Below are 9,310 nucleotides of genomic sequence, written 5' to 3'. Positions count from 1 at the left end.
TGTATTATAAGTGGGATTCTCTCTACCTGTGTGACAGAGAAACGCTGCCCTCTGCTGGCGCTAAGTGCTCCCTGCAGCGTCCTCCCCACCTCCATATCCCTCTTTCTCATTGGCTCCTCGTCACTACGAGTCCTTTAAAAGGTCAAAAATAATACTACAGATATTTAGACCTGTATTGTTGCTTTTACAAGTGCCAGTGTAACATTTAAAAGGTCGGAATATTATTCATGGTTCGGTTGAGTAGTTTGCTTCTTTGAAATCATCACCAAACTGTGTATGAACTGTGTAATATAACACCTCGCCTTTTCCTCCTCAGCCGGTCATTTAGTGAGTTAGCTAGCAGATAGCTATCACCTCAGCAGCTGGTAGCTATGGCTGCAGTTATTCTGAGTTTCCCAACTCTGCAGGGTCTGAGGATATTCACACAGTGAGTATATTTAAGCAATTCAGTCAGTTGTGATGTTGCCTAAAGCAGTCTGCTCTTCTTACGTAGTGTTACACAAACCAGCATCTTTTTGACCTTTTTTTAGCTTTCAAGTTTGCAATGCTATTCCACGTCTGAGCTAACATGGATGCATTTGTGCAGCTATCATTGCTACGCATCACTTTGTTTATTATTCGCTGGTGCTCGTGATGGCTGGACATGACAACAGGACGTTGTTTTACCGTCAGCTTCAACGTGTTGTTGAATAGGTTTTTTACCATTATGCGAGCTAATGAAACGGATAAGAGCCGAGCAAGGTTAAATAAAGGTAGCAAACTGCCAGCTAGCATGGCTAATGTTGCTGCTTGTACACCATGCACACTGTTGTGTTTCTACCTGTGACACTAGTCTTTTATATGTATCACATTCAGCCTATTTATTAAGACTACAGTTTTCTTAACTGTATGTGCTTTTTTTTTTTAAATAGTTTTTTGTCTATTTAGTATCTTCTCCGCACTTTATAGCCATGCAGAGATTTGAATGGCACTAAAGTTGTTGTTATCTTTCTCCTCAGAAAATTGTCATGGACCAAAAGAGGCGTGAGGTTCGTTTCAGGAGGTGAGTGAGGACATATGCACATGAATAAACAAGCATGGCTCAGTTGGGGACGTGTTGCAATTTAAGAGATGTTACATTGTTGGTATTCAAACTTTAGCTCTCCCCTCTGGGAGCCAGAGTTATGGTCTGAGGTTAAGCACTAAAATACCACAATTATGTATATTTTGCAAGGAGTTTATTTATTTAAAGTAAAAAAGATACTGTTGCAGCCGCTTATTTAATTATTTAACAATTTCATTTAGTCTATTAAACTTAAGAAAATAGAACAATTCTAGTCCCAACAATTCAATTAGCTATTGCCTGTTTTGTTTGAACACAGTTCACAGCTCAAAGATATTATCATCGTAGTGTTATAAAGCAGAAAGATAACATTGAAAAGCTGATGGCATAGATGATATTGGGTTTTTATTGTCAAATGACTAAAACCAGTCATTGATTATTCAAAAAGTTGCCGATTAGTTATCTGACTGATGTGTTATTTGTAGTATCTGGTTTGCACTGTGGATCAAACATTACAGCACAGTTTTGTTTTGTTTGATCCGCATGTAGCACATCTGTTTTCTTCAGACCTTGGACAGTGGTGTCTGCAAGCCCTATACAATGTTTTGAATTAGTTAGTGAGGTGTTGACTGCTGTAAAGTAAAATTGTAGACCATTATTCATCGTTAAAGTGTCTGTCTTTCTGCAGAGGTGGGAAGGATAGAGAAGGTGCTGATTGCCAATCGAGGAGAGATTGCGTGTCGTGTGATGCGCACGGCCAAGAAGATGGGCGTCCGCTCTGTGGCTGTGTACAGTGACGCAGACAGAGACTCCATGCACGTGGCCATGGTGAGATGATGGCTGACTTAAGTCTTGCAAAAGATGTGTGAATGTGTACACATCTGCTTCTCAGACTTTGTGGTCTTTTTTTCTTATTTCTTCTTTGTTTTTGTTTTTTGTAGGCAGATGAAGCCTATCATATCGGCCCCGCCCCCTCCCAGGAGAGTTACCTGTCGATGGAGAAAGTTTTGGAAGTGGCAAAGAAGTCTGGATCACATGTGAGTAACCCCATACTTGAAGTATTTTTAAAATAAAATGGGAGATAATTATTTTCAGGTCTTATCAACCTGTCCTTCGTGTCTTATTTCCCGTTGAGATCTCAAGGGACTTTGACGTTGTTAAACATGCGTGTTTGTGTGTGCAGGCTGTCCACCCTGGCTATGGCTTCCTGTCAGAAAACACAGAGTTTGCGGAGGCGTGTAAACAGGAAGGCATCATATTTATTGGGCCACCTTCCTCTGCCATCCGAGACATGGGCATTAAAAGGTAACACTCACCAAATATGTACATTTTCATCTTTTCCACATTTATTTAGAATGATTCATTATTTGTGATTTCAAAAGGAGGCATTATTTACTCTTGCTAAAGTTTCTTCCCCAGTTTTTTGGGTGGAGGTTTTTGATCTGCTTTGAGGGTCCAAAGACAGAGGGTCTATCTCTACAAACTATAAAGTCCCTTTTAGGCGAAGAAAATAAATAAATTAGGAATGTAATTTGAATTTGCTGTAGTAAAATTGACTTTGACACTTATAGCAATAATTGTTCACTTTTTCTCATTTTAAATGCTTTCTCCTTTTTTAGCACATCCAAATACATCATGTCAGCTGCCGGGGTGCCAATCATTGGTGGTTACCATGGAGAGGACCAATCAAATGAGAGACTGCAAGCAGAGGCGGCCCAGATAGGATTCCCTGTGATGATTAAAGCAGTCCGTGGAGGAGGAGGGAAGGTCAGAGGATGCCAAAAAGCCTAAATAACTTTGACAAAGAAACTTCAGGAAACATAGAATAACTGTGTGTGTGTTCAGGGGATGCGTATCGCACGGTCAGACTCGGTGTTCTTGGAACAGTTGGAGTCGGCGAGACGAGAAGCCAGAAAATCCTTCAACGATGATGTCATGCTGGTTGAGAAATTTGTAGAGGATCCCAGGTAAAAGTTATGTTTAATAACAACTATAATACATTTGACTCAATCAGTTAGTGTTAGTTTGACCACCTTTCCATGCTTATTTACACATTGAGTCACAATTGAATGTATGTCTCCTGTAGACACGTGGAGGTGCAGGTTTTCGGGGACATGCACGGTAACGTTGTCTACCTGTTTGAGAGAGACTGCAGCGTCCAGAGGAGACATCAGAAGATCATAGAGGAGGCGCCGGGGGTGAGCTAAATCAATACTGACTCAGGAGGGAACTCGTACATAAATTCAATTTCATTTGAACACTGACGGGCATATCTCTCTTGAGATTGAATGTGGATTTGCTATTTGAGTATGAAGTCATTAAATATGTTGGTTAAAATTAAGTGTTTTTTTTTAAGCGGAGGGCAGAAAGCACAGCTTATACTGAGGTAGCCCTCCCGCTAGGCATCCAGTTGCAGGATAAAGAAAAAAATATAAATCCGTAATTAAATACGCACACAGATAAACAAAATTCTATACATATGTAAACATATACAAGTTAAAACAAGAAATATGAAATCTACTACTCTTTCTTTCTTGGTAGAGCACACATGTATGTCTTTCTTTTAATATGTTAGTGAGCTAGGTTTATGGAGTTTACTGCTGCACTTGTTTAAAAAAGCTATAGTGTAAACCTCTCACATTTATCCATAGTTTTAAACAGATATCCTGACGGGAATATATTTGTGTCAATTATTGAATGTTTTGACGTATTTTGTTTTCCTTGATTTCAGCCTGACATTAGTCCTGAGGTTCGGAGGAAACTTGGAGAGGCAGCAGTTAAAGCGGCTAAGGCTGTCAACTACGTAGGGGCAGGTGAGACCCCTGCACACCTCCCCACAGCCCCTCACTCCCAACACACGGCATGTCAACATCGTATTGTTTGTCTTCCTGTGTAGGGACGGTGGAGTTTATAATGGACGCCCAGCACAACTTTTACTTCATGGAGATGAACACCAGGCTGCAGGTGGAGCACCCCGTCTCTGAGATGATCACTGGGACCGACCTGGTGGAGTGGCAGCTCAGGGTGAGACAGGAGGGAGAGAGCAAAGAAAGAGGGAGGAATATATGCTCCAAAGATTTTCTTTTTATCTGAAGGAGTTACATTTTCAGTCAAATCCAACACTCTGTGTAAATCTCCTCCAGGTGGCAGCAGGGGAGCGCCTGCCTCTCCTCCAGGATGACATCATTCTGAGGGGACACTCTTTTGAGGCTCGGATCTACGCCGAGGACCCCAACAACGACTTCCTCCCAGGGGCGGGGCCTCTGCTGCACCTCTCCACCCCGGCAGCAGACCAACACACGCGCATAGAGACTGGAGTCAGGGAAGGTGAGGAGTCAAGGTCTAACTGTGGTTGTTTTTATACTGAGGGTTTCAATTCTTTATATAACGATACAGGATTTAGAGTCCTTTATGACGTTTCCTGATTTAACGGTATTACAATAGCTGAACTGTCTAAAACTACCATGACCTTTGTTCTCTGTACGTTTAAAGAGCGAGAGTAAATCATTCTGAATAAGTGACAAATAAAGTAGTTTTTTTGCCCCTTTATCGTGTGTTTGTTTTTCAGGGGACGAGGTGTCGGCACATTACGACCCGATGATTGCGAAGCTGGTGGTGTGGGGGGAAGACCGCTCTGCTGCTTTAAAGAAGCTGCGGTACTGCTTACGCCAATACAATGTAAGACACCCACACACATACACATACACACATACACACACACACACACACACACACACACACACACACACACCGTCAGATGATGCTATGCATGTCGTGCAACTAAACCTGTGAAACAAATACAGTATTAAAGTTTCCCCTATTATGCTGTTTTTCATCAATATATTATAGGTCTCAGATATATACAAAACATGTCTCTGAAGTGTTTGGCACCAAACAGATCATTGTAGCATCCCATAATCCCCTCTGTTTCAGCCCTGTTTCAAAAGTGCTGATTCTCTGTCTGTTACTTTAGATGAAAATAAGGAGCCCCTCCCCACGCCCCTCTGAGAGAGATTTGGTTAGAAAGAACACAATGGTGCTCTAGGAGGAGATTCAGGTGATAAGGGGGGGGGGGGGTTACCTTGGTTGGTGATTGGCTAATGGTTACACTAGCCAAACAATCATTATGACATCATAAAGTGGCCAAAATCTGATCAGCTCATTATCAGACAGGCTTTTAAATAAATGGATCAGGACAAAAAGAGAGGGAATTTTTTTTCCTGAAACTTTCAGAATCTCTTTAGAGGGGACACATATAGATGTATAAAATATATGAAAGCAGTTAACTAAAGTGTTACAACAAATAAATGCAAAATTGCCTACAAATAAGTCATGGCTCTGTGATTTAACTGTCTCTGCCTCCTCTGTCCTCAGATCGTGGGACTGAACACTAACATTGACTTTCTGCTGAGTCTTTCCGGCCACCCTGAGTTTGAGGCTGGAAACGTGACGACCAGCTTCATCCCTCAGTACTACGCCGACCTCTTCCCCGCTCCCAGGGCTCCCTCTGGGGAGACCATCTGCCAGGCGGCCCTGGGCCTGGTGCTGCAGGAGAGGAGACACACACAGGAGTTTGTACAGGCCTCCAATGGTGGGCGGAGAACACCACACATATCTACCACGTTTGATTTGAACATTTAAATAAATGGTGCAATGACGTGATTTGGATTTTTTTCAGACCCCTTCTCCCCGTTCGGATCCAGCAGTGGCTGGAGGAGCAACATTCAGTATAACAGAAACATGACGCTACAGCTGGGAGACAAAAGTAAGTCAGAGGTCTATGGTGGGCTTTACTGCCCCCTAGTGGTTGCATTATAACTTTATTTTCTAACGGTAATTTCCTTTAGACACAAAAGCGATTCAAATAAGATACTTTAACTTTAAGTTGGAAATGTTGTGAGTGCCTTTTTTACAGGCAGATGAATAAAGTCAGACTCATCACTGTTTCATGGCTGTTTGAATAATGAAGTTCAGAGCTGATCTTCTCTGGCAGTTTGGTAATGAAGTCATGTTCATTATTCAGGGTTCCTGTTATAAATGTCACGGCAAAAGGCCAAATGTAAATCAGTGATGATGATGGTTAGCTAGAGGCCCCCTTAAATGACTTTCCTCCTCTCAAACCTGTTTTACAAACTTTTCTTCTTGTTTTTGTTGTCTTTTAGAAGTGGAGGTGGTTGTTGGGTACAGCAAAGATGGCAGCTACACAATGCAGGTGAGCTAGAGTGTGTCCTGTAAAAAACTATCTTGGTGCTTTAATGAGAAACAAACGAGTGATTTATGAAAGTGGCAGTTCACCTTTTGGTATTATGACAGCTGGAGCTCACACTGTTGTGATGAGTTTAATTTACTTTCCTTTAATTCAACGTGTTTTCATTTGAACGTTGAGCATGCCTGATGGACGTCAGGAATAACAGTTGGACAGAATCATCTGAATCAAGGGCAACTAATTAGCTTTTTCTGGACCTTTGAATCCAATCTGAAAGTGATCTTTATCAGGAAGCGGAGTACCTGAACTCCTCTCACTAATGATGGCTGTGAGATGCTCTTACGAAATCCAGAAAAAAACTGGACTTTTGAGTTTAAATCGTAAAACCACTGTGGTTGTTTTTAAGAAAAAGAGTTGGGTGAACCAACAGCAAATCCCTTACATTAACTGTATGTAATGTTTTTCAACCTTCATATGATGTTAACATATTTAATCCATCAGCTTGGCGACGAGGTGTACCATGTGACCGGGGAGGTGGAGCTGGAAGGTGGAGCGTCGTTCCTCCACTGCTCTGTCAACGGCGTGAAGTCTCGTCCCAAACTGGTGATCCTGGACAGCACGGTGCATCTGTTCTCCACGGTACGTCCTGCCAACACTAACTGGAGTCACCTTAATGTAGCTGCACATTTTTCTACTTTTATTTTTACTCATGTCTGTTAATGCTTAAAATGTGCTATCTGTTTTTGATTCACATTGTTCTTATACAAGTTTGTTATATCGATTAATCGGCCTATTATTTAGTTCAGGAATGACATTTTTTGTCCATTAAATGCAGAAAAAGGTGAAAAACGGTTCTCGCATTATCCTGGAAACCATCATTAAGTAGTTTGATTTGCCTGATAACTAAACAGAACCCTTAAAGTAAATGTAGCAACACATAAGATTAAACAATTCATAATTCTTCTCTCTTAAGTAATATTGTTTCTCACTCATAAATCGATTTAAAATGTGTATTTGTTTATTAGATAGCTTGCCTTGTTTACAGTTGATTTACTGCAGGTTCAGTTCCCCAAATAAGAGATGTTATAACTCCTCTCTGCAGGAGGGCAGCTCGCAGGTGTCCGTGCCTGTCCCAAAGTACCTGGCCGCTGTGAGCGGGGCGGGGGCCCAGGGCGGAGCGGTGGCCCCCATGACCGGGACCATAGAGAAGGTGAGGATACACTTGTAATTGTATAATAATAAGCTGTAGCTGCTCAGTCTTCTCTTCTTCTTCTGCTTTTTCTCAAATAGCAATTGCAGAATAGAATAAATGACGATTATAACACACCTTGTTGTTGTTTGTATAAGCACTGTAATGCACTCCTTCTGATCAAAAACAAGTCAACCTGAGAAATAAATGCAATTTCTTCATCCTTACATTTGATTTATGGGGACACCTCAGAGTGTTGTTGTTTACCTGAAATGAACCGGCAGCCAGTGTAATAAACTGAAGGAGAGAGCAGACTGTTCAAAATGATGGCAGTCAAAGTAGACCTGGCCATTACATTTTAATGGATAATTCCAGCAGGAAGTAATAAAGACGGACATTAGTTCCTCAACAACACATGTATCCTCTGGAGTGAGTGTCCTCTGTCCAAAACAACTCTGTGCTGTGTTCAGGTGATGGTGAAGGCCGGGGACACGGTGGCTGTCGGAGACGCACTGATGGTCATGAACGCCATGAAGATGGAGGTGAGACACACACACACACACACACACACACACACACACACTCTACCATTTCACATTTAACACACACTGCTGCGTTTGTGCTAAAGTTGTTTCTGTTTACGCAGCACACGATCCGGGCCCCTAAGGCAGGTGTGATCAAGAGGGTCTTCTTCAGCGAGGGCTCGCAGGCCAATCGGCACGCTCCTCTGATCGAACTGGAGGAGGAAGAGGAGGTGGAGGAAGGGAGCAGCCAGTAAACAGACTCAGACAAACAACCACGCCCTAAACACACACTGAAAGGTGGCAGGGAGGCGGAGCTAGTTAGTGAGACAGCTGCAGGGGGCGGGAGTCTGGAAATGGTTGGTGTTCTGAAGATGAGACGGGATCTGGAGTGAGTCTGGATTAGACAGAAAACCCTAGGGAAGGGTAGAAGCTGGTAAAGTCACCTACAATGTTTTTGGGCTTGACTTGTGTGTCAGCTGCTCGGTAAACACCACATCAGTCTCTCAGCTGCCTTACACACTTTAGAATAGCACTTTTATTTTGATTTCTCTTTCTTGTGTTTATATTCTTGAATCAATGAAGCTCTGGCAACTGTTTGCCTTTTCCCCTTTCCCCATGTCTCCTCTCTTTGTTTCTGTCAGTGATGTTAGTTTAAGTTGTTATCTTGTTCAGAACAGTGAGTACTTCTTGGTCTTTACAAGGTGACGGCATTAAACACTTATATGTAAGCAAATCTGATAAAGTGTGAAATCAGTTAGTTAGAATTAGTGCAAACTGTTCAATTGTGCTTCCAGACTGACTCCCACCTCTTCATAATTTCCCCTGAAAGTGTGATTATTATTAAAAATAAAACGGATCTGCTCGGCCCCTGTTGTTGTTGTTGACGAGATTGTAGCCTGACAAAAAGAGAAAGGTAGAACAACACTCCAAAATGATGAAAAGATTCCCATCTTCTGAGACCTAGTTGATGATGCCCTGTAAAGTATGATCTGTGTGTCACGGACAGAAGGAAGTTTCTGTGTTTCCGCTGATCGCTCTCTTTTTACTAACTTGTGTTCTGAGGCCTTGTAGATTTAAACTGATGATCACTTGTGTTCATTTTGCAGATGTGACAGATGACTAGAAAATACTGTAATAAAAATGTTTCTAAAGTATGCACAGCATCGTCATTCTTGTTGTTCTTGAAGTGTTCGAAGGTGGGTTGCTTAGTTTGACACATTTCCCTCCTCTTAATCCTTTTGTCATGGATTGAGCTTTACCAGCCTTGAGTCAGGTGCTTAATTCCCCCAATACGTTGTTTATGACAAACCATTACATCCTGTTTTTATTACACATACTAGAACATTTTT

At 41.9% G+C, this 9,310-nt stretch overlaps 1 protein-coding gene across 3 annotated transcripts; it reads left to right on the top strand.

Moving 5' to 3' along the window:
- The first annotated feature begins 116 nt into the window (after positions 1 to 116).
- Positions 117 to 9,117, top strand: mccc1 (methylcrotonoyl-CoA carboxylase 1 (alpha)). Of its 3 annotated transcripts, none has more exons than XM_034210002.1 (20): positions 117 to 212; positions 317 to 427; positions 999 to 1,042; positions 1,731 to 1,870; positions 1,984 to 2,079; positions 2,226 to 2,347; positions 2,662 to 2,809; positions 2,888 to 3,009; positions 3,129 to 3,240; positions 3,774 to 3,855; positions 3,939 to 4,066; positions 4,186 to 4,369; positions 4,611 to 4,720; positions 5,417 to 5,633; positions 5,721 to 5,807; positions 6,205 to 6,254; positions 6,750 to 6,887; positions 7,351 to 7,458; positions 7,908 to 7,979; positions 8,084 to 9,117. In XM_034210002.1, the coding sequence occupies exons 2-20, from the start codon at positions 372 to 374 to the stop codon at positions 8,213 to 8,215; spliced, it is 2,148 nt and encodes a 715-aa protein (XP_034065893.1). In that variant the 5' UTR covers positions 117 to 212; positions 317 to 371; the 3' UTR covers positions 8,216 to 9,117. The 3 variants fall into 3 exon arrangements, with proteins under 3 accessions (XP_034065893.1, XP_034065892.1, XP_034065894.1); XM_034210003.1 differs by having other exon boundaries at positions 212 to 230; XM_034210001.1 differs by having other exon boundaries at positions 152 to 427.
- The last annotated feature ends 193 nt before the right edge of the window (positions 9,118 to 9,310 follow it).

This window comes from Gymnodraco acuticeps, unplaced genomic scaffold (genome assembly GCF_902827175.1).
Source record: "Gymnodraco acuticeps unplaced genomic scaffold, fGymAcu1.1, whole genome shotgun sequence".
NCBI classification, from domain to species: domain Eukaryota; kingdom Metazoa; phylum Chordata; class Actinopteri; order Perciformes; family Bathydraconidae; genus Gymnodraco; species Gymnodraco acuticeps.
This window is presented reverse-complemented; position numbering and strand designations above follow the sequence as displayed.